This window comes from Argentina silus, assembly GCF_951799395.1.
Source record: "Argentina silus genome assembly, chromosome: 20".
In the NCBI taxonomy this organism is placed as follows: Eukaryota; Metazoa; Chordata; class Actinopteri; order Argentiniformes; family Argentinidae; genus Argentina; species Argentina silus.
The window spans coordinates 1246910-1271711 of record NC_139674.1 but is presented as its reverse complement, the minus strand read 5'-3'; the positions used below and the strand labels follow the sequence as shown (position 1 = coordinate 1271711).

The window sequence follows — 24802 nt, the reverse complement described above, 5'->3', positions numbered from 1 at the left end:
CTTCTCCGTCTGGCCTGAAGCCAATAAACAGGACCTCAAAAAACCCATCACATACAGCCTGAGATCAGCCACAGACAGTCTTACATGGATTCATTAAGTAGCATAGAAGTACGTTCTAGATGAAATTCGGAAAGTTCTTGTGTGCTTGAATGTATGGAGTGGATGTCTCTCAAATCATTTCCAGGACCATGGAGGACATGGTCCAGTATCTCCTAGAGGCCGTGTACCTTCAGCATCAGCCCGTCTACTCTGATGTCCACGTGTTCCTCGGGTTTCTGGGAGTCGTTCAGCTTGTAGAGCTCCATGAACTGCTCCAGGCTCTGCCTCAGGTCCAGACCAAACAGGTTCAGCCACACCAGGCTGCGCGGGTCCAGAACCAGCTGCAGGGCGTTCAGCTGGGCGTACAGGTTAGGGCACGGGACTGGGGAAGAGATAAGACGACGTGACACTCACTGACTGGTTAGGTGTCAGGTTAAGGCACAGGGACTGGGGGAGAGTAAAGACACACTGCGTGGGCGTGGGGGGGGGGGCAGGGAAGGGTATGTTACACACTACTGTAGGGAAACTGGGGGAAGAGACGCAACATCACACAACAGGAACCACCCTGCTCCACCTCTCTGTGATGGTGATCATGTGTTCATGCTAGTCTGGCACAGAAGCCTGCACATCCTCTGAAGCTAGGGTTGAACTGCTAGTGTAGGGGGGAACCCAAATGGTAGGAACCAGTCTTACTGGGGTAGTCTCTGCCATCAGGGAAGTAGTACTCGGTGAACTCGACATGGATGGCGGGCATCTCGGGGGGCAGGTACAGAGCCTTCTTATTACATGACACCATGGCCTTAGGGCTGGAGCGACGCTGGTCAGCCATGGAGACCTGACACACACACACACACACACACACACACAATGAGGTCAGTGCAATACTGTAGTATTGATAACAGTATAGTCTGTGTGCCTGTATAGTGTACAGTCGGCCTAAGTTCAGAGCAGAGTCATTCACCTCATCAAAACCACTACCAGGAGGCATCGTTGAGCATGATGGACATGTTTACAGTGTGGTTACAAACATTGCCGCCTGATTAATTATGTAAAGAGTAGCTTATGAGTTTCTCAGCTGATTGCGCGCATTTCAGCAGTAGGCTACTGTATATGGACACAGTGCGCTCACAAAGCAAAGAGCCCAGTTCGTGTCATTCATTTTCTGCTCTGGCACTGAACGTATTTCAAACGATTGAAATGAGAGCTTTCATGAATCAGTCAAAATGTACATGCCATGTGCAATGACGAGAATAAAACAAATAAACATCGCTGACCACAAGAGTGTTGCATATATTTGTCAGTATGTCAATCTGAGCTGGTCACCCTCGCATTTTGGCTATTTGTCTAATGGCTATTGGTGACTTAAGGAAGGTTCTGCCAGTGGAAGGTCAAGCTGAAAGGTGGCCCATCCGGAATGTGAACAAGAATGTCCTGTGTTACAGTTTACAACCTCTGTCCTGTGTATGACCAATAAACTTTCACTTGACTTGACTCTTTATATGACTTACTTTTAATTCCAAATATTAACACATACTGTATTAGACCTGCCCGGGTAGCATATTTGACATTCATAATTGTTTCCCATGAACAAAAAAAAGTGTGACAATTTATTTAGGCCCTGGAGAAAAAACATTTGAATGATCGCACTCCTCTCCAAGAACAGTACTTCATTTAACGAATTCCGTTGAAGAAGATTGACGGCATCTCCCAAATAGGCAATGTGATAAAAAAAATGCGCACACAAAACAAGATAACATTATTTTATTTGCTCCATGTTTTAACGAAACATAGACAATTTAGTCTACTGGTGATAGTTGTTCTCAACTGTATCAAACAGACCTGTGTCATTCCAACAGAGATTCGGAGCTAAACAAATCTCACTTTTGGCACGTCTCTATTCACAGACTTCATTCAAAGTTAGGCTGATGTAATGTTGAGGGGGGAGGCTAATCTTTTCTTGTTCTCTTGTGAGAGAACGGAAGGGGGATGCAGGACGTTGTGCAGGACGTTATTGAGTGCGTCACTGTCACTGTCATCGGTGTTACATTGAGCTGGTTGATGGAATATGATTGACAGTCATCCAAACTCCTTTCCCCTCTACATATTTCGGAAAAAATACATGGCTGCAGTCTGATGGACCCTGTCGTATATACTGATGATTTGTGTGAACCGCATTTGTTTTCATTTGCATTTTGAGAGCGTCAGGTATATAGAAAATTAAAGAGACACGTGGCCAAAGTAGTTGTGAATAATGGTTGTCATTTTTATCAACATGGCCTCTCAATAGTGTCCTATTCATCATCCAAAAATATCCAACTCTGCCTCTCTCGCCAAAGAGGATGGAGAGAGCACACGGTGGATGAGAGCCAACTTTAAAAAAAATATATATATTTTTCTTGATAGTTTCCGTTTAACAAACTAAAGGCGTGACAGTTTCTCCAGCACGCTCGGCCCCTTCAAATGATCCCTTTCTACCCAGTCTTAATCCCACTCATTCTGTTACATTATTAAAGCCGACTCACGCTTATTCATGTCATTTTCCCCCTGTTTCTCTGCGCTGTGAGAGAATGTGTGATCTGCAATTCATGAGCTGCTGTAATAAACTTATTTTTCACATCTCAACATTACGCCCTGGCACCGCTCGGTTCACGTTGAACATATTTATGTCTATATAGCTGAAATCAACTGAGAAACATTATATCCTATAATGTTAGTCAATATGCAATTTCGCAGACACACTGCCACATACACTCACCTGCCACTTCATTAGGTACACCTTGCTAGTACCGGGTTGGACCCCCTTTTGTCTTCAGAACTGCCTTAATTCTTTGTGGCATAGATTCAACAAGGTGCTGGAAACATTCCTTAGAGATTTTGGTCCATATTGACATGATAGCATCATTGCTGCAGATTTGTCGGCTGAACATCCATGATGCAAATCTCCTGTTCCACCACATCCCAAAGGTGCTCTATTGGATTGAGATCTGGTGACTGTGGAGGGCATTGGAGTACAGTGAACTCATTCTCATGTTCAAGAAACCAGTTTGAGATGATCTGAGCTTTGTGACATGGCGCGTTATCCTGCTGGAAGTAGCCATCAGAAGATGGGTACACTGTGGTCATAAAGGGATGGACATGGTCAGCAACAATACTGGCTGTGGCGTTTAAACGATGCTCAATTGGTACTAAGGGGCCCAAAGTGTGCCAAGAAAATATCCCCCAAACCATTAGATATTTGCGTTTGAGCAGTTGAACAGGTGTACCTAATAAAGTGGTCGGTGAGTGTAGATGCAAATATCTAATCAGCCAATCACATGGCAGAAACTCAATACATTTAGGTATTTAGACATGGTCAAGATGACCTGCTGAAGTTCAAACTGAGCATCAGAATGGGGAAGAAAGGTGATTAAAAAAAACGTTGCCTGGTCTGATGAGTCTCAATTTCTGCTGCGACATTCAGATGGTCGGGTCAGAACTTGGCGTAAACAACATGAAAGCATGGATCCATCCTGCCTTGTATCAACGGTTCAGGCTGGTGGTGGTGGTGTAATGGTGTGGGGGATATTTTCTTGGCACACTTTGGGCCCCTTAGTACTAATTGAGCATCGTTTAAACGCCACAGCCTACCTGAGTATTGTTGCTTACCATGTCCATCCCTTTATGACCACAGTGTACCCATCTTCTGATGGCTACTTCCAGCAGGATAATAATGTCACAAAGCTCAAATCATCTCAAACTAGTTTCTTGAACATGACAATGAGTTCACTGTACTCCAATGGCCTCCACAGTCATCAGATCTCAATCCAATAGAGCACTTTTGGGATGTGGTGGAACAGGAGATTCGCATCATGGATGTGTAGCCGAAAAATCTAGAGCGACCAAAATCTCTGAGGAATGTTTCCAGCACCTTGTTAAATCTATGCCACAAAGAATTAAGGCAGTTCTGAAGGCAAAAGGGGGTCCAACCCGGTACGAGAGGGTGTACCTAATAAAGTGGCCGGTGAGTATACATTCCATGTCTGACATCATTTTATGAAGTGTCCTTGAAGACATTAATAATTTTAAATTCTAAAGGTTCATCCAAAGATATCACCCCCCTCAGAGCCTACAAAATGTATTGTTTTATTGTTCTATTTTTTTTATTATTCTATTTGCTTATATATTGTTTTTTTATGTCCCATGCACCAACCTCACCAAGTCAATTTCCTGTATGTGCAAATATTCTTGGCCAAATAAAAGAATTCTGATTCTGATAGCATTTTAGGCAGCACCCCCTCACAAAATATCATTGCGCGAAACCATTTCCCCCACTTCTCTGCGCTGTGAGAGAGTGCGTGATGACTGTATGAGAGTAAGACAGGACTTGGTTCTCTTCAGCTCTTCTCACCAGTTTGTTTTGCTTTCGTCAGCACACAGTGCACATACGGTGCTGGATGTATTTTGAGAAAGTTTTCTTAATTTAATTAATTATTTATTACTGACATATAGACTATTAGTTGTAAAGAGCTGTCATATTTCTGTGTTAGTCAACCATCAGATGGAAATCATAATTATTATCATTACCTTTTAATGGCAATTCTAAAGTAAGTGCTCTTTTTGTTAACTTAATTATTCAGAGGAATTTCACAGTGCATATACCTTTGAAGTGCAGCGGCGGTGTCCAGGGATTAAACTTCTGCCTACTGTATAGTGTGTGTGTGTGTGTATGTTTATACTGACCTGGAAGATGCTGAAGTCTGCCATCCTGAGGACAATGGAGCTGGACATGAGCTGAGTCTTAGGGGGCTGAGGGGGGCTGAAGGTGGCACTAGAGCTGGTACTGATCTTACCTAGAGAGAGAGCGAGAGATATTCAGAGTTCAGAAGCCTACGACGACCTTGCCTCGCCAAAGGTGTGTATCACCGCACCCCCTGTGCGCACACATACACACACACACACCAGAGGGTGGGTACCTGGCTCCAGGCACCAGCAGCACTGCGCCCTCCCCCTGGCCCGCGGCCCGCCAGTGTGTGTGCCCCCCCCCAGGGGTCCGCCGTCCAGCCCCCTACCTACTACTCCTCCTCTCTCTCCTCCTCTCTCCTCCTCCTCCTCCTGTTCCTGTCCTTGGGGACCATACACACTGTCCCTTAGGGACACTGGGAGGACAGAAAACCCACAGTGACTAGATGGTATCGTGCTAGCAGACAATAAAGCTATACTGTAGAGTGGGGGTTTGTCTTCAATGGAGATGTTCTATTGTAAATGTTACTTAGTCCAGGACTAAATGTAATCTGTGTCTGGGAAACCGGCCCTGGCTGACAGACACACACACACACACACACACACACACACACACACACACAGACACACAGACACACAGACGGTAATCAAACTAAACTGAAGGATTTCATCACAACACAGAGCAGATACAGCTCTGACATCAACAATATTGGTCAAGCAGCCTTTCTACAACACACCACTTGATCCTTCAAATCTCAGGCAAACTATTGTTGTGCTGAGGGCTGAGGTGTGTGTGTGTGTAGTTACCGTGCTGAGGGGAAGTGAGTGTGTGTGTGTTGACCATGCTGAGGGTAGGTGTGTATAAGTGTGTGTGTATACTGTGCTGTGTGTAAGTGTGTATAAGTGTGTGTGTATACTGTGCTGTGTGTAAGTGTGTGTGTGCTGAGGGGAGGTGTGTGTGTGTGTACCGTGTTGAGGGGAGGTGTGTGTGGCTCCCTGGTGGTCTCTCAGGGCGGTCTTGAGCATCTCCACGTTGGCCTTGAAGTCGTCCAGCAGACTCCTGGCCCAGCCCTCCCTGGCCTTGGTGGCCTCGCTGTGGTGCATCCAGTGGAGACAGCTCTCCCCTGGGGGGGGGGGGGGGGGGGGGGGAGTAAGAGATGAGAGGGGGAGATGTGTTGTACAAGTTGGAGGGTGGGCTTTGCAAAGACATTGAGGAAAGGTTATGCTGCAGTTTTACTGCCACCGCCACACACACACACACAGTGGAGAGGTTGTAGAGAGGTTCACCTGCTCTGTGGAATGGGTAGTAGTCCAGGGTGATATGACTGAAGGACAGCTGCATCGCCCCACCTGTTATCCTCTTATTACTCACTATAGAGAGAGAAAGAGAGAAAGAGAGGGAGAGAAAGGGGGAGAGAGAGAGAGAGAGAGAGAGAGAGCGAGGGAGGGAAAGAAAGGGAGGGCGAGAGAGAAACATTTTGTTTTTATTTGTAAAAATACAAATAAAAACATAACATGTGTTCATTCAAGGGTTCAATGTACATAGAATGTTATTGTATATAAATATATGTATTTATGATATAAAAATATCTATTTAAGCACATTCACAAATATGTATGTGTGTGTGCTCCTCCTCCACCTCTGTCCTTGGTGTGGATGTCGTCACAGATGTGCAGGTCGAGGTGTGTGATCTGGAGGTGGTGGGAGGTCTCACACACGTCGTAGGAGCTAAACAGGTTGGCCATGGTGGCACTCTGGTCGGCCGCCGCCGCCGCCTGCTGGCTACGCACCGGCTGACCAGAGGGGGCCGCCGACGAGGCCTGGAACACACACACACACACACACACAGAGGAGTTAGTCATGCACATACGCGCACGCATACGCACACGCGCACACTCGCGCACAGAAGTTCGTCATACACATACAAACAAACACACACAGTTTTGAATTCCATTTGATGTTCTAAGCTGCTTATTTACTGTCTGTACCTTCAGTGTATGACAGCAGCAGTGCTATTGGTTCTGACCCGATGGCAAAGAACATCTACTGATCACATTCATAAGCAGGTCAAACTAGGGCCCACTCACAGCAGTTGTGACTAAAACAACCCCAGCTCAGAGGAGGCAGTGGGAGGGAGTTATCTTCTTACTCACACTCTGAGCCATGAGGAGCAACTCTTAGGAATACATTTATTTTGCATTTTACGACATATTTGGAGCCACAAAGGACATGTTGATGACGTTCTTTATAGTTTTCTCCCATATCGGGTTTTGTCCAAACATTGAATTACCAAATGCAGTCGTCGTGAAATTCTCGGAATTAAAAATAATAACGCAAGTAAATTAACATAACAGTGCATAATTGATGCCACCTTTTGTTCAACTTGAGGGTAAATCATGTTTCTGGTTTATGTTGGTACAGGCCTATCATCACAACAATACCCCATCATGTTTGTTCATGACGATTAAGGGGTTATTTTACACTGATATGCATGCAAGCAGGTTGTTGGCTGTAATTTGACAATCAATACAATCTTCAGATGATGTGCTGTAATTTTCCCTGGTGGCATTTTCCCTGGTGGCAAGAAGTGCTCATAATGAGTTAGAACACCTCTTGAGGACTCCTAAATACTTGCAGAGTTAATTTTGATAACTTGCTTTCATTCATATGCTCAAAAGTAGGACCAAATGTGCGTCTCTCTGAATCTTTAATTGAATTTTCGAGCACTAGTGAGCTGTTTCCCTCTGAGGCTTGATAACTAACACCCAGCTCTGAATGTTACAATATGTAGTACTCATTCTCAACTGCAGAGGGCAAACTCTACCAAGTCAGAGCAGCTTAAGTGTGTGTGTGTGTGTGTGTGTGTGTGTGTGTGAGAGAGAAAGAGAAAGAGAGAGAGAGAGAGAGAGAGAGAGAGAGAGAGAGAGAGAGACGTGTAAGAAAAAGAAAGAGATACAGCCCATATGGCAGAGGTAGATCACACAGACAGAGGCGGACATCCTCTCCTGGGCCACAAGGACAAGCTAACAGACCATGACATCAGCCATCTTGGGGGAAGGGGAGAGTGTGAGATAGAAAGGGAGAGGGAAAGCAAAAAAGAGAAGAGAGTGGCTGCACAGTCATTTTCAGTGACAGCTAGCATCGGAGAAATGCAAGAAATGCTCGTTCGCTAGCTACACTAAAAGCCATGACCACCGGTGCTGTAGCTAGCTACTTTCTTTCCCACGAAAGATTAATTAATATTGCTAGCAATTAAACATAAAAAAAGCTTGAATTTGACATATTGCACCTTTAAAGGAGCAGGGCATACAAACGGAATGCCAGGTAGGTATTTTAGAAAGCGCTTTTTCCAGACCAAAACAAAAAACAAAAAAGCGTCAAAAAAGCGTTTGTAAATGAAATGTTTCTGTTCCACTTCCTGATAGCAACCGATGTAACATTCATTCCAACCCTTACGAAGCTTTTAGAAAGCTTGAATGATACCTACTGGAAAAAAGAGGTTTTAAAGTCAGTAATGTCTTTGTCGACCTCCTCTTAAAACAACTGAACACAAAATCACCTGATGGCAGCATTTGTGTTGAAAATGGACTGAGTTTGTTGACACTACATGTTTATTAGAGTACATAGGATCTACGCGCACTTTACAACACTGATTTGTGTACACTGCCATCTACTGTTTTGGAGTGGTATAGATGCAGCAAACACGTTCTTCACACACTAGATGAATTTCAACTCTTATCCAAGCAGAGATGGATGGATGGATGGGTGAGGATTAGAAGGAAAAGGAGAATTTGACACCTGTGTTTGGACAGAAGGATTCCTGACTGGGACACAGTATTTTTTGTTGGTCTGTGCGTGTGTGTGTGTGTGTGTGTGTGTGTGTGTGTGTGTGTGTACCTGGTCCTCTGTAGCCATGCTCTTCCTCTGCTGAGCAGATTTGTCCATGGCTTCGCTGAGTGACTTGGCGTACTGGACCATGGCTTTGAGCTGGGAGTCGGTCAAGACCCACAGCAGGTCATCTAAGATCAGGACCAGCTTAGAGGCCACCACGTTACAGTCCTTACTCTGGGGACACACACAGGGGACACACATCACACACAAATGGACCAAACATATTATATAAATCACAGAAACATATCACACACGGAGCAAACATATTATATCACACAAACACACACAAGATCGAGACTGTCAATAAAATAAAGGCTTAGGCCATACAAAACTTTATTAATTGTTTAACGGATGGATTTTTTAAGCTTCATCTTCAAACATTTAAAAAAAAATATATATATATTTTTTTTTTAATTATTTTCTAGTTATTTTTTTTTGAGCCACACATTGAGGGTGCTTATTGCTTCAGCGTGAGCCGTTGGTGTGACTAGGAGACAGTCGCTGAACTTAGATTTGTATACAAGGCAAGACCTGATTAACAAAAGAATAACTACAGATTCCATATTTTGTAGCTTACAGCTGGTGTGCCTCAACGCAAGATAGACACACTGGCTGACCGAGGTCTAAGTGGAGGTCTTAAAGGGCCAGTGTTGTATTTTAGGAAAGACAGAAGTTATTTAATCACCAGACTACAATCGAATATATGCTTTATAGGTTTCAGGTCAAACATGTTGGCCGATGTTTAAATAGCAGTATTTTCATTAAAGCCACCATCTGTCGTACCCCTGGATTTGGATAAATATGACTTATAAATAGCATAATGAGATACAGTACTGTAGTAACAACTCACCCTTCCTTAACCAAAGCACATGACTTAAGCCAAGATCTCACATAGGGACCTCAAATTCATTCATGTTCATGTCTTTAAGAATCACACCGAAATGTAGGACTGTATTTCTCAGAGCTTTCATGTTTATGCATCTAAGATGGATATTCGTATACTCAAAACACTTAATACTGGTTTTTTATTTATATTTTGTTTCACTCACTCGTCTCACTCCCCTGAAAATTTAATATTTTAAAACAATGAATCAAGTTCGCATGGCTCTAAAGTCTCTATATCAATACATGTTTGTATTTAAGATGTCAATACAGACAAGAGATTACTAGTTCATCTTTGACTTAACAGTTGCTGTCCTGATCGCCACACAATTTCTTTGATGAAAAACACTAATTTTAATGGTAAATCTACAGTGTGCGTGTGTGTGTGTGTGTGTGTGTGTGTGTGTGTGTGTGTGTTTGCACACACAGATTCAGCTCTGTAATAGTCATATAATCATATATTTTTCCATTTACATACCCACAGAAATCAGTCCTGTGTACACACTCCCTCGCACACAAAGATGATGTTATCTCTGTTCAAACACACAGCATCTGTGGGGCTCACTGGAGAGTCTGTGTGGGACAGATACTCATCTTTGTTTATGAAAGCTGGTTCGGCAGGCTGTTAGCCCACAATGTTCTCTACACTGTTAAACAGCCACTTCTGGTCTGTGGGTGCGTGTGCGTGCAGACTTGCATGTTGTTTGTGTGTGAACCTCTTTTCTGTTGGGGTTGTGTGTGTGTGTGTGTGTGCACACGTGTGTCTCACCCGTCTCTTCAGGGTGACTCTGATCTTGGACTGGTTGGTGATGAGGCGGATGGGGGCGCTGAGCATCTCCTGCTGGCCGTTCTGGATGGCATCTGCCTCAATACGGATCATCTGCCAGCTGATCTCCTTAAAGGTCAGGATCTACAGGACCACAGGAGACTGTCATGGTTCAGGTGTGTGTGTGTGAGATCTACACGTGTGCCTGCATGTAATTTACATGCGCATCATTACTGTATGCGTCATTTCCATGTGTATGTGGCATTTCCGTGTGTGTGTATGCGTGCATCCTGTACACACACACACACACACACACACACACCTCTCCTCTGCTGGGGTCGTGTATGCGTGTGAAGCGCAGGTCGCTGAGACTCCAGCTGGTGTTGACGCTGTAGACCTGCAGCTGGGACAGCTCGAAGGAGGCGTTGAAGGCCTTGGCGCTGATCCTGATCACGATGGAGTTGATGGACAGAGAGATGCCCTCCACCACCTTCTCAGCAAAGCCATACTCACTGATGGAGGGAGGGAGGGAGGGGTGGAGGGGGGAGGAGAAAGGGAGAGAGATTGAGGTAATTCATATCAACAAACTCTTCACACCTGAATGCTTGTTCAGAGAAAGGAATGGGTATTGTAGAGAGGGAAGAGAAAACGACAAGGAAGTAGACAACAAAGAGAGGGATCTCACTTTTGCCCTGAGGCTGTCGCTATGGGAGAAGGCCCATTAGGGGGGCGGGGCTCGTCACAGGTGCTCATCTCCATCACCACCTTGTCCAAAGTCTGCACACACACACACACACCCACACGATGATAAAGCAAGTTTACGCTATTGACGTTTCCTTCCAATCGACACAGACAGGGTGGATGTGAGTGTGCAGGAGTCATGAGACAGCAGCACCATGGATGATTGTTTTACTGTATGACGAAGCGCATTCCAATGAATTTGGAGGCATTTGCTTGCGCTCATTCTGTCCCACTATTTTAGAGTACCCAAAAGTAATGGGAACACTGGCTTGACTGGCTTGTCTCTGGTTAGTCAGGTGCATTTTTTTATTATAACAGTTGGACTCTGGACAAGGGTGTTGACTTACTGTGAAATTAGCTGGAAGTTACCTGAACTACTAAAAAAAGATGAAAGTCCTCTTATTGCAAACTCCATATAACACTGGGTGTGTGGACAGTATAAAGAGCAGGACTTCAGCTGGAAGACTACATACAAAATACAGGTGTAATGAAGAAGAGGGTAGAAGAAAGATGGGTGGTTCAGTACTGATATTAGAGGTGCTGGGGCACAGTGTAAGGGGGGGGGGGGGGCAGTGAGGGGTTCAGAGGGACTGGTTGAGGGACTAGTTGGGACTGGTTTAGGGCTTTGCCTGCCTGATACCTGGGCCATGTTAAGGGAGCTGGAAGCCATGAAGGAGAAACTTGGAGAAGCATGGATTTATCCCAATCTGCCATGACAACATCTCTCAGGGTGATGGGACACAAAATAGTGGCTGTTGAGGTCAAACTCTATGCCAGTGAGAGGCCAGGTGGAGGAGCTGAAGAGAGTGAACGCAGCTTAGGAAGAGGAACCGAGGACTTTAAGAAACGGCATGGCGGCTCCCTAGTCTCAGGTGTCTGCAGTTCTCAGAGCTTCTGTTCCCGTTCTATCAGACCTTTGGACCATGACACTCCAGCAGGACCAACCACTCTTCACCACCATGGCCCACTGCTACTACCCTGCTACAAACATCTCCTCCACCATGGCCCACTGCTACTACCCTGCTACAACAACTACGGCCAAAAGTCAGATCTCGTGACATCTTGTAAGTGATAATTGAAAAGTGTATGAATTGTTATCCTAAAATGGACAATAAAGCTTTTGAACTTGTACCCCTTCCCTCCCTGTTAAAATGCAGAACACATCAGCTATAAGGGGGAGGAGGGCAGACTTACCAGGGAGATGGGATGGGTCTTTAACTTGGTCCATGGTATCTGTCAAGACAAAACAAATAGGATATCAGGCTGGTCAAAACAGCCGCAGTATTCAGGGTTAGAAAGTTCTACACTTCATTGGGCTGAACACATACAGTGGGGGAAATAAGTATTCAACACAATACTTCAACATATTTCCATTGCAGCTATTCACAAGACATTTAGACCAGACATTGGTATTAACTCAATAAAACTACACAGCTAAATTGAGAGGAGCTCTCAAAGGCTTCTCCACCAAGTATTAAATACATTTCAGTTAGCGTGTTCGATACTTTCCCCTTTATTGCACATAGCTTTTTTTAGGGATTGGAGTGTTACAATTTCTTTAGCTGTGTAGTTTTATTGAGTTAATACCAATGTCTGGTCTTCATTTCATGTGAATAGCTGCAATGGAAATAGGTTGAATTAAAAAATTGTTGATGTGTTGAATACTTATTTCCCCCACTGTACCTGTGTTGCACATCGCACAGTCAAAATATCAGCAAGAAAAAGTGGTTGTGAATTAAAAATCGTCTTCTAATCGTATCCTCTCCTGCCAATAGCATTCTTCAATCAAATAAAAAAGAATTGCACTGAATTGAATCGAATCATGTCAAATGAAAAGGTCACGCACAGTGAGCTAGGCAGGAGCAATCAATCCAAGAGAGCGCCTACAATACTGGCTGGATTGTCAGTTCTGTTAGGGCCCTGGCTAATGGTTCTAGCTGACGTTAGGGCCCTGGATAATGGTTCTGGCTGCTCTGACTGGTTCCACTTGACCACGCCCACCGTTCCTCAGTTCCTTTGTCGCACGGCCATAAAAAAGCAAACTCAAACTAACAAACAAACGCAGGCAAGTAAGACTGCAGCGCTGCATCAAGGATGCTACACTCTGGGACTTCTCCTACCTGATCTAGACCCTGGGAATTCTCCTACTTGGTCTAGACCCTGGGAATTCTTCTACCTAGTTTAGACCCTGGGACTTCTCCTACCTGGTCTAGACCCTCGGACTTGCAAGAATAGTGTGTCTGAGAAGTCTTTCTCTCTGTATCTATGTGTCTCCTTTGTTCTGTCTGACACCTACAACTGTTTGCAGATACTGTAGTCAAGATTAGATTAGTCAAAATTAGATGAGATCAGATTAGCCAGGTAACAAGATTAGTCCAGTGTGCCTGTGACAGGGTGGAGCGGTGTGTGTGTGGTGTTTTGTGTGTGTGTGTACCTTACCCGGATGGCAGCCTTGTTGCAGCCCACCCTGTTGATGGCCAGCCAGGTGGGCAGGTCCAGCAGACTCTGCAGAACCTCCTCATCCAGCTCCAGGTTAGTCAGCTGACCCTCCCCCTTCAGGGTGCTCAGATTGATCTTGTCTGGGGACAGGTTCTTGGCAAACCTGGAGGAGAGAGAGGGCTTGTTATTAGGGCTGTCAAACCATACAAATATGGAATTCCAGTTAATCACACGGTTTACGTCAAATTTCACCCTAATTAAAGGAGTAAGTCTGTTGGAAATCTGCCACCTCTGGCCACCGCAGAAAGATTCAGTTCCAAGGCCCAAACAACAACATCCTAATAATAATAATATTAATAATAATTAGGGCTAATAACTACAGGGTTGATTTTTCAATTTTCAATCACATTTTACCATAAATAACAGGAAGACATTACTCACTGAGTGGTGAAAACTGTTTTACAATTACTATCAATGGCTGACTGCCACGTACAGAGCCTCAGCAGGTATCTTATGTGTAGAACATGTCACACCTCCCCTCTGCACTGGCCTTTAGTCGTGCGGTGCATCATATTCAAGACCACGGTGCCTGCCTACAGGGCAACTAAGGCAACAGTAAGTTGGTGCTCATCAATCTGTAAACCTCATCAATTAACTCATTTTCAAACAGTAATATTGACCCTCCCTTTATTTTACTACTTTGATATCCTGAACCAATACTTATCAATAGGCTTGTGTTCAAGTCGATGAAGAAGCCCTTCAGTGGCATCTTTTCAGCTAAAACGAGGGCATGGCGCAACAATTCCTAATCATAATTTGGGCGGAGGGTCTAGGAATCCTCTCTGAGGAATATCTGGTCTTCTGGAGCCACACAAATTCTTCAAATTCCACAGATGCTTCTCACTACATAAAAGTTTTTCAACGAAAGTGGTGCAGTGAATGATGCCTCTAACCTGCACTTCTGAACCAACCTTCCCTGGACTCTGCCACCACGTGCAAAACAAGCTATGCCCAACCACATTTTTAATTGATGCAGCTGCTTATTCGACTGAGTTATGGCAGAGAAGAACAGTAAACACTATGTATTTGTAATCTTATGATTTATTTTTTCCATGTCCCTCCAAAGTTTTCCAGGACTTTTTCTTTTTCTTTTCAGGCCTAGGTGTTTTCCAGGCCTAGAATCTCATCAGCTGATAGCTACAACAACAACACAAATCCAAAGGCAATATTAACCCCCAAACGACACTGTGTGTGTCTGTGTGTGTGTGTGCGCGCGCGCATGCGCATGCATGCGTGTCCATGACCTTGTGCTCTGGTCCATGTCCAGATTTGATTATTTGGTTAATAGTTAACTACACACCTACATACCAACAAGGTCAATGCCCTCTTCACCATCTGACCCACTGAAAAGGTTACTTGGTAGTTCACTGGACAGTGCTGAAATTAGGGCTGTACCCGACCAAGAAATGGCTTGGTCCAGTCCAAATCGCCAGTTCAAACCCAAAGTCGACTAATAGTCACAAACTCATGATAGGCTATTGATTATTTAAATATACATTTGTATTCGTTTGGCTCTATACTCAAAAGGTTTGGATTTGAAATTAGGTTAAAGTAGAGATTCTCAGCTTTTATTTGTTCGTATTTGTGTACATATTGGTAGACACTTTTTATACATAGTCCCTCTATTTCAGGTCACCAAAAGTAATGGGACAGATTCATATAATGTCCAAATTAAGCACTCATTAAGCAATTAATTTCACTCCAAATTAAGCACTCAAGCACTCAACCCTTTGCATACAATAACTGCCTGAAGTCTGTGACCCATTAACCCCACCAGACACTGGGTATCTTCTCTGGTAATGCTCTGCCAATTCTGTACTGCAGCCATCTTCAGTTGTTGTTTGTTTTGAGGTCTTTTTCCCTAAAATCAAAAGGAAATTAAATGCATGTTCAATTGGATATAAATTTGAAGATTGACTTGGCCACTCAAAAATGTTCTTTACCTAGTTGCTATGGCAGTATTTCTACTGTATGAATGAATTTTGGAGGCATTTGCTTATACTCAAGCAGACAAGATGTTTCTGTACATTTCAGAATACATTATCTTGCTGTTGTCAGCCGTAACACTAATTCAGACAAGTTAGCTAGTTCTAGTGGCAGCTACACATGCCAAAACCACAACACCCCCTCCACCATGTTTCACAGATAAGGTGGTATGCTGTAAATCTTGGGCAAATACTTTTTTCCCCAAACATTCCACTTGCAATCACTCTGGTACATGATCATATTTGTCTTATCCTATTAAGACCGTTTTCCAGACCTCTGCAGGCTTTGTAGGTACCTTTTAGCAAACTGTAACCAGAACATCGTTTTTGATAACTAGAGATTTGCACTTTGCATTGAAGTCTCCGTAGTTCAGCTGGTGACGTATTCTGCAGGTGGTAGTCTCTGACTGATCAGTACCTGATCTGTGGGACAGTTGTTTTTTTTGTTTTTTTAATTATGGTGAGCATTCTTCTGTCATCCACTGTCAAAGTCTTCCTTGGCCTACCAGGCCACTGAAGTCACCAGTGCTTTATTTTCTTTATCATGATGTTCCCAACTGTTGATTTTAGCAAACCTAAGGTTTTGGCTATGTTTCTGATCATGTTTTCAGATTGTCCTGCCTCATAATGGCTTTCTTGACTTTCAGTGACACCTCTTTGGTCCTCATGTTGACAGACACCAATAGCAGACTCCAAATAGTTAGACAGACGACAAACACAAAGCCTAGAATCAATACTACACATTGACAGCTTTCTTATTGTCTGCACAAATGATGTGACGGAACGCACCTGACTAACCAGAAACTCCTGTCAAGACAATTGTCCCATTACTTTAGGTGCCCTGAAATAGGGGGACTATGTATAACAAGTGTTGTCATTTCTAAATGGTAAAACTAAATATACACAAATACCCTCAAATAAAAGCTGAGAATCTCTACTTTCACCTTATAGCAATTGTTTGATTACAAATACAAACGTTTGGAATGTAGAGCCAAAAGATGAATTGACTGTCCCATAATTTACTAAGCAGGGCACTGTAAATGTAGACTATTTGTTAAGATAAATGCTCTTACTAAAACATGTGTCAGTAGGCTTGTTCAGTATGCAAGATCACAACCTTTTGCAATATGGGAAATTGACCAAACTTGAGGGGCCAAGCTGTAGAGGAACTGAACAATTTGAACAAATTGTAGTATACTGTAACTCTCATTTCCTTCGTTAGCAACAGGGCACCAAGGTGAAAATCTAATTTCCCCAATAACTGATCATGGAGGAAATGAAGGAAACGTAGAGTGACTGGTCTATAGGATCACATTAACATGGTTCCTGTTTCACCTGGAACACTAGGGGTGCATCTCACTAGTCTAAAGTGGTACCTTGCGTCTCTCTCTCTCTCTCTCTCGAATAATTCAGAAGCACCGGTACACAGGCTTACAGTCAGAGACTAACATCACAGTGAGAGGAGAGGAGGACAAGAATAGACAAGACAGACACAGGCAGGCAGGTGCACGCGCACACGCTATTTTAGAAGAAAAAAAATACACACATGGCTGTGTTATCTGGCTGTGTTTGGTCCAGAGTCAGTACTGAGTGTGTTAGTTAAATATTCATTCTACCCTGGCTCTCACAGTCTGATCAAGTGTCCCCTGGCCAGGTAAAGCCCTCTCCCTCTCCGTTCCCATCTTTCCATCTCCCTTCCCGTCTCTCCCTCTCTCTCCATGGCTGTAATCAGATACATCTTTAATAGACTTTGTTGTTGTTTTTTTCCTTACGTTGTGACTTTTCCTTGACCATTTGAAAACGTCACACAGTTCAAGGTAAGAATGGGAGGAAAACGTTGCAAGGAAAGAGCAGCAATAAAATGGATCCGACTATCCTCTTTTACTCTGGTCGGGTGAAGTAACAATGTTTCAATCACCAACACAATGATGGTACAGTGAGCATATCATTGGGTTGATAAACGTGTCTGAGAATAGAACTAGTATAAAAAAAAAAGATAGCAAAGATAGCTGGAAAGGTAGTGATTTTTTTTAATGGAGGTGACTGGTGCCGTCTTGTACTTTTCAAATGTTCCCTGTGTTTCTAACGCAGCCCATCTGTCTGTTCATCTCTCTCTGTCCATCTCTCTCTGCTCTCTTCTTGTAACATAAGCAGCGTTAAGGTATTCAATAGAAACCTTGCCCTCATCATCACCATCACCAGTACCATCATCATCACAGGCAAACCGTATCACAATAACAAGTGGCATCTTTCCATTCCTTCAGTGTCCATGAGTCTCCTGTGGCACTGGCTGATGACACATCAGGAATGGGAAAGGACGATGATGGTCAGACTGCCGACACACACACACACACACACACACACACACACACACACACACAGAGAGAGAGAGAGAGAATGTGCTTACTTGGAAAATAGGTTGAAAACTATTCTTGTTTCCTTTTTTTGCTAATGGCACTGAGAGAAAAAAAGGGGGTAAAAGAAAGTCAGGAAGAAAAGCAAGAGAAGGAGAGTGGGTTGGTAAAGGAGAATGTGAAGAGAGGCGATTGTTGTAGGGAGAGAGAGACTAACAGAGTACATGAGTACTTAGAGCCCTTTGGAGTTAGTACTATAGGTCTTTGGAGTTAGTACTATCCTTAGCACTGTTTGTAAAAACAGAGAGATAATTTCCTTCATGTTTCCAAAGTGGATTGAAACTACTGCACTTGATAGAACAAGACATTATTTTAAGCTCCTGTCACCCAGACAAGCACAGTTATTGAAGGCAGTGTAAACAAAATGAACACCAGCTTCAACACGTGGAGTGAAGCCATTGTTTGGAACACAAACAAATGTAGGTCTCGTGTTTCCAAAATGGCCACTATTACCATGTCTTACACTAAAGACACTGTTTGTAGCACAAGAAGAAAAGCCGAAAAGAAGACAGTGTTCCTAAACTGGACAGAAGCATTGTATTTGATAAATAAAGCCAGTTTATCCCACACAAGCAGACCTACAGGTATTGGTTGACTTCCATCTGTGCAGGTTGATAATAGAGTAGTACTCTGAATCAGGCACTGATAATCCGCTGTAAAATCCTCTAAAATAATCTAATCTAGTTGGTTTCACAATCTGATATAATGGAGTCGCTACTCAATTTCCTGAGTTAACTCTTTTACTGCTGACAGAGCAGAACACGTAGGCCACACACACACACACACACACACTATTGCCTTTAAAATAAAGTAGCCTAGGCCTACACAAGGTGAGTCCAGATCATCTCTCTCTCTCTCACACACTAGGGAGCGGGAGAGAGAAAACGTGAGAGGGTCACTACCTTCGCTCCCAGACCCTCAATGGAGAGATCACATTCTGGGTTCAGAGATTAGGGCTCACCATCGACCACCAATGTGTAGCACACCTGGGTGATGCCACTGCAGCCAGGACACACACACGCACGCACATCACCTGTTGATGGAGAGTGGAGAGGTGTGGTAAGACTAAGTAAACCCATCCTGGCTTAACTCCAATACTGACCTCACATGGTATCATGGCCACCTAACTTAACCATCGCCAGCTTCCAATTAGCTCGTTCCATCCCTGTGCTTCTTGAAATGTAGCTAGCTTGAGAGCCGCTTTCAGAACAATGAAAGGTTGAAAAGTGTTTGTTTTCGGTCGTTTTGAAGGTCTGAGGTGGAGGGTCTTTGTAACTGTAAATTAAAGAAGAAGAAGTGGAAGTGGAAAAAGAAGTGGAAAAATAGAGCAACGTTCGTTAGGTTTGTTTCTGTTATTATTTGGTTTCAATTGGTCCAATCGTGACCTTCAACTACAACAGCTACTGACAAATTAACAGGTAGAGAATGGACCCATGAGGACCAAAATGTGAAATTCATCAGAGCATATCAAATGTGTCAAAAATGTGTCAAACGCGCATGTCATGGCAGTAGCATTTCCATTTCAAAAAGAGAGCCTTTTATCAGATTGGTACTCGGTATTGGCCAACACTCAAAGTTCAACACTCGGCAGAGAATCGGCAATGAAAAAGTGGTATCGGTGCGCAGGGACCTGTGTCCAGAGGAGCTGGGGGGTGTTTTACATCCCACGCACATATGGAGCGCAAGAAATTGCTGTTGAGAATGATGACATACATGTTCACACTTCTACTGTAAGGACAGCAAGGAAAGACATTAAAGAATATGTTAAAGAGGACCACAGTGAACTCAGAGATCCTCTGGGACATGTGCTTTGTGTTTCCCAAAATAGAACAAGTGTACAGTAAACATGTTGTCCCCCACGAATGATGATGTAGCGCCCCTCTATAAAAGAACAGTGATGGAGAAACCTGTGAATGAAACAAGATGTTTATTCATAAACGGTTTTACTCAGACACTCTGGTTGTCTCTGTTTACAGTGCTGTGTCCCCGTTGCGCACAGGGACAGCTTTTCTCTTGGTACGATCACCTTCTGTGACCGAAGAGTGAAATTATCTGGGCACCATTAGGCTACTGTCCTACTAACTCTTTTGATATAAGACAAATATAAACCTAGTTTACACAACTCTGTATTGATATAGGCTATATTAGGCTACACGACTAGTTCTCCACTTTGCTCCCTATTATGATGCGTTTAATGATTAATCGGTGTCACCTCAAACCTCCTGAACAACCACTATGACAAGACACCATTTTTTTTTAATTAGGCCAATCAGTGTTTTGTTTGTCCTCTTTTAGCTCTACACTCCAACAGTTTGGATTTGAAATCAAACAATTACTATGGAGGTTAAAGAAGAGATTCTCAGCATTTATTTAACGGTATTTTTGTACATAATTTTTCTTTTTCATTTTGAAGTGGGCATCTCTGGGGCAAACAAGGACTAGATTGGGTGTACATGACATAGGGCTACGTGTATTATTTTTCAAATTCTACTTTTTGGTGCCAAATGTGTAGGCTACTTTTTTTTGTTATTTATAATGAAGTAAAAGACATTAAGAACCACAAATGTTATTCATTTAAATAACAAGTTTCAAAGGCAGATTCGTGTTTATTGTGTTTTGTGAGTTTTATCAATTACCCTTTTTAATGTTATATATAAGTTGATCAAAAAATACATTATTACCTTGATGAAAGGGTCTGCTGTATATGTCTACCTGTGTCCCCCCTATGCTGGCTACATCATGTACAGAATGACATTCAAATCCATAAATTATGCATTTCTGTGGGGGACCCATGCAGTCATTCTGTTACCGGTATGTAAATCCACTAATTTGGAGCAGATATTTAACAGAGCTTTGGGGAGATGTGGTTACATAAAAAACCCAGGGAGATTTTATGGTCATTCTTTTATCAAACTTTGAATCAGCACAGTTCTTAAAGTAAATACGTTTTGTTTCTAATTTTGCAGTTGGAATTGTTCGCAGTAATCCTTGTGCTGAGTTGTAAGGTTTGCTACTGTATCAAGGGCTTTTGTTGTTTGTTTGGCATACGACTGAAAGTGAAAAATCATGTTATACTATCATTCTGTTAACGTGGAATTACCCTTACCTAACAAGATCACTCATCATCAGATCTTCCTGGCTTTTAGCACAACATCAAAGCATTTTAGCACAACTTTGAAATGTTTTGAAAAAGTTTGAAAATACTATGTTTAGGAAGAGAGAATGCATTATCACTGATATTACTGAAAACATTTGAAAACAATGGTTTGACTAACCACTGTAGAAAAGCGGTTAGGTGTTACGTGACTTGGTGTTGCCAGATTATTTGAACCGTCTGGGACTTTTAGTTTTCATTTGTCCACTTCAAACGTACACTGTTTGGCAGTGATTGAAAGCTCAGTACGGCCTTCAGGCTCTTCACTGTTTAAGGAACACACTCAACCAAAGCTTGTTTTAAGAGTGAGGTAGCTAGCTACAGGGGAAGTACATAATGAGCTATTTCCAGCTATTGTGTGTCTGTGTGTGTCTGTGTGTGTGTGTGTAACAGACAACTTCTGCTCGTTCCTGTGTGCGCGCAAGTCTATGTATAGTGTGTGTGTGTGTGTGTGTGTGTGTGTGTGCGTAACTGGACACTGCTGTGTCTGGCCATGATCCAGGGTCCTGTGGATACCTGAGCCTGTTGGTAATGGGGAGAGACACAACGTTATCAACTCACCCATGGGGCCACCTGAGACCAGCACACTGTTGGTGGAAACACCTCACACCACCACACTCTGAACATGAACTCTACACAGAAACACACACACATTAAAGAAGTGATTCCCCTATTATAACAAAGCCTCTTCATCAAATTATATTGTACCCACTGCCTAAAACAGCTTCATTGTCTTCGATGGAAAATGTTGGTGTCTGCAAATCTGCCTAAAAACATCAATGGAGGTACTGCCAAGTCTGAACTGTATTCTGTATTGAAATGTATTCTGAAATGTATTCTGTCAGAAAAATAATGTAACCGTGTTGTAGTCTGTGGTTGTCACAGCGATGCCTTGTGAGTGGGACTGTGGTGTTCTCAGAAGCAAACCAAGCGTATTGACACAGAACACAACCTCTACTGTTGGGTGAATGAACCTTTAAATGCTAAAACTACACCACTACTGTTTGTTTGTCCCTAGCTTTTGCGACTGTCTGAAGTGATGTGTTTCTGGCCTATGTCTATTATTGTTTAATAATAATGGACCCTTCTGGGATGCTGTGACTGGAGAGTAGGCTATGCCCCAGGCCTTGACGTTGCCATGACATCATACTGAGCAATCCAGGGCTAGGCTTCTGCTAAGGGGGTCTCTCTCAACCGAGGTCACGTGACAAGCCCAGGGACTGATGAAATCATCACCCTGTGGTCACCTGTGGGTCCTGTTGACATGTTTGTAATGTGGGCGTACCTCACAGCAAGGGTGTGAAGCAAAACCTTTCACACTCGTACACAAACCCACGCTGACATGCGGGAGCACACCATCCAAGGATACATGCGCACGACACACACACACACACACACACAAAATCCGGTGTTGTAGGATGTAGGATGAAGGGTATAAGACCCATTGGCCATATGCTGTGTAGGTAAGCTGGCCATGGCATTGTTTCTGCTACCATGAAGGGCAAAGCCACCGTAAACATCAACAAATTTGCTACAGCATTACCCGAGCAGCCGACTACTACTGGGCTTATCTTGACAACCGTGCATGCTATAGTAACAGAAGTCAATGTATTTGAAAGCAATACACTTCCCTTTTCCTGGAGCCCTCAAACAAGTCCAACAGCTTTGTGTAAAAAATGATTAGGCTATTACATAGCCTACTGACTGCTCTGTGTCACCCAACGGAGACAGGTCATTCATTTCAACGGTTGGACATTTTAAAAGCAAAAGCCTTTCCATCATGTCTGGTCCAAAGCCCATATTCTTGGACTTAGGCTACAGGTCCAAGGTGTATATAAATGCTATCTTTTATCAGTTCTAGGTGGAACCTGTGCCGTTCCCCTTCGAGTAGAATGAGGAAGTATTCTGATGAAGGTCCCTAAGGCATTGGTGGAACAATAAATAATGCAGGTGGGCTGAGCTGAGAGCTGTCAATAACAATGGCGCACAACAACTGTGCTGCCTGTTTGCAACAGGGACTCATGATCAGGTGTCAGTGGGTTCTCTCCATAACCGTGGACTTACAGCCTAGGCTACACAGGTAGCAACACACAACTGTGCTGTGCCTCTAACAGTGTGTGTGAGTGTGTGTGTGTGTGTGTGTGTGTGTGTGTATATATATATATATATGCGCCGTTTAGCAGACGCTTTTATCCAAAGCAACTTACATTGCAATAAATGCATACATTTCAGTATATATGGTCCCAGCAGGAATCAAACCCACAACCTAAGCATTGTTACCGCCATGCTCTACCAACTGAGCCACAGAGGACCACAGTATAGGCAAAGTGTGTGTGGTGTATGAGATGGGGAGGGTTTCTAACTACAAAGTGTGTGTGTGTGTGTGTGTGTGTGTGTGTGTGTGTGTACCCTCATGATGCAGTCCATGGTACTAGCTACAACTAGAATAGGCATAGGCTGGCACTCAGCTAATTCCTCTAGGTAGGCCGGAACAGGGCTGCAATTTCACCTTCATCATGTCCAGCCTATTCAGCCACCTAGTTTTGCCTCCTGCCCAATACACACAACAGCAGACATGATAGCCCCACAGCAAAGAAACAACTTGGCAGTTGTCTGAAGTGACAAATACATCAGGAGGACGTGGCTAGTTGTCAATTGCCTTACCAGGACAGGTTGAATTTCAACAACTACCTCTAACGTTAGCTGGCTAGCTTGAGCCAGCTACCTGTTAGCAAGGGGGGGAATGTCACGGGGTTTAGGGTAGTAATGTTAGGCTGGCGATTTAAACGACTCTGGCTGACAAGACAGACAATTCCTTAATCTGACTGTGCAAATCAGAAACAAGTGGCTAGATGGTTTTAGCTAACATGGATATCTAGCTATATATATATATATATATTGGGCTGCTAGGTATGGGTTAACTTAACTAGCTAGTTTGGCAAGTCAATCTTCTTGAAAGCACTGAAAAGGGTGAGCCTGTCTTGACAACCAACAACAACTTGCCAGCTTTTGCTAGCTGGAAAGCATTAGCTAGCTAGCCTTCTTCAGCATTTCGAAATGACCCACAAACATGACGACGGGCTGTAATTTCGCAATATAGCTAGCTACCTCAGTTGGCTAGGTCGGTCGCCGACTGAAACACAGCAGGGAAGTCGTCTTCTGTCTCCCGGCCTTAATATTCATATCGATTAGTGACATTATAACGGTAAATACTGACCTGGAGAGGTGCTTCAGGATCTGTTTCTTGATCAGCCCAGCCATGACCACACAAATGATTTATCCTCCTTATGCAGCGATGCAGTCAAACATCAATTCCTTGTGTCAGGCTTCATTTTAGTGGTCTGTGGTGGCGAGCGCAGTACTTGCTTCCTTCGCACAGATTAGCAAAAGTAAAAAGCCATTGCATTCCAAACGTCCGGGGCACAAGTAGCACTAGAATAAGCCATGAGTTAGCTAACACTAGACCGCTAAACACTGTCGGCCCATCTTCACTGCAACTGCACCTGGAGACCGCGGCCTGTTCTGTCACAGCGTCCTGATGGGCGGGCCCACGGCGACCAGACAGCCAATGACATCCGTCTGCGTCAAGATAGGTGGGCCGACGGTGACCAGACAGCCAATAACAGCCGTCTGCGTCCAGCTAGGTGGGCCCACGGCGAACAGACAGCCAATGACAGTCGTCTGCAGACTCGACTCTGGTCCTGAGAGGACT

The 24802-nt window shown here is 43.6% G+C and overlaps 1 protein-coding gene across 7 annotated transcripts in view; it reads right to left on the bottom strand.

Moving 5' to 3' along the window:
* bltp3b (bridge-like lipid transfer protein family member 3B) overlaps nucleotides 1-24579 on the bottom strand; it is a 35133-nt gene extending 10554 nt beyond the window's left edge. For 5 of the 7 annotated variants that reach the window (XM_083692230.1, XM_083692232.1, XM_083692231.1 and 2 more), the window contains exons 1-13: nucleotides 24308-24579; nucleotides 13478-13640; nucleotides 12233-12271; nucleotides 10983-11074; nucleotides 10620-10809; nucleotides 10301-10441; nucleotides 8656-8823; nucleotides 6398-6578; nucleotides 6046-6129; nucleotides 5727-5882; nucleotides 4759-4868; nucleotides 733-874; nucleotides 228-421 (exon numbers count right to left, since the gene is read on the bottom strand). In XM_083692230.1, the coding sequence (XP_083548356.1) occupies nucleotides 228-421; nucleotides 733-874; nucleotides 4759-4868; nucleotides 5727-5882; nucleotides 6046-6129; nucleotides 6398-6578; nucleotides 8656-8823; nucleotides 10301-10441; nucleotides 10620-10809; nucleotides 10983-11074; nucleotides 12233-12271; nucleotides 13478-13640; nucleotides 24308-24351 (1704 nt within the window). In that variant the 5' untranslated portion in view covers nucleotides 24352-24579. Of the gene's footprint in view, nucleotides 1-227; nucleotides 422-732; nucleotides 875-4758; nucleotides 4869-5726; nucleotides 5883-6045; nucleotides 6130-6397; nucleotides 6579-8655; nucleotides 8824-10009; nucleotides 10073-10300; nucleotides 10442-10619; nucleotides 10810-10982; nucleotides 11075-12232; nucleotides 12272-13477; nucleotides 13641-18838; nucleotides 18962-24307 lie in introns of those variants that run through there. The other 2 variants (XM_083692234.1, XM_083692235.1) reach the window with 2 other exon arrangements.
* Between the last annotated feature and the right edge of the window lie 223 nt (nucleotides 24580-24802).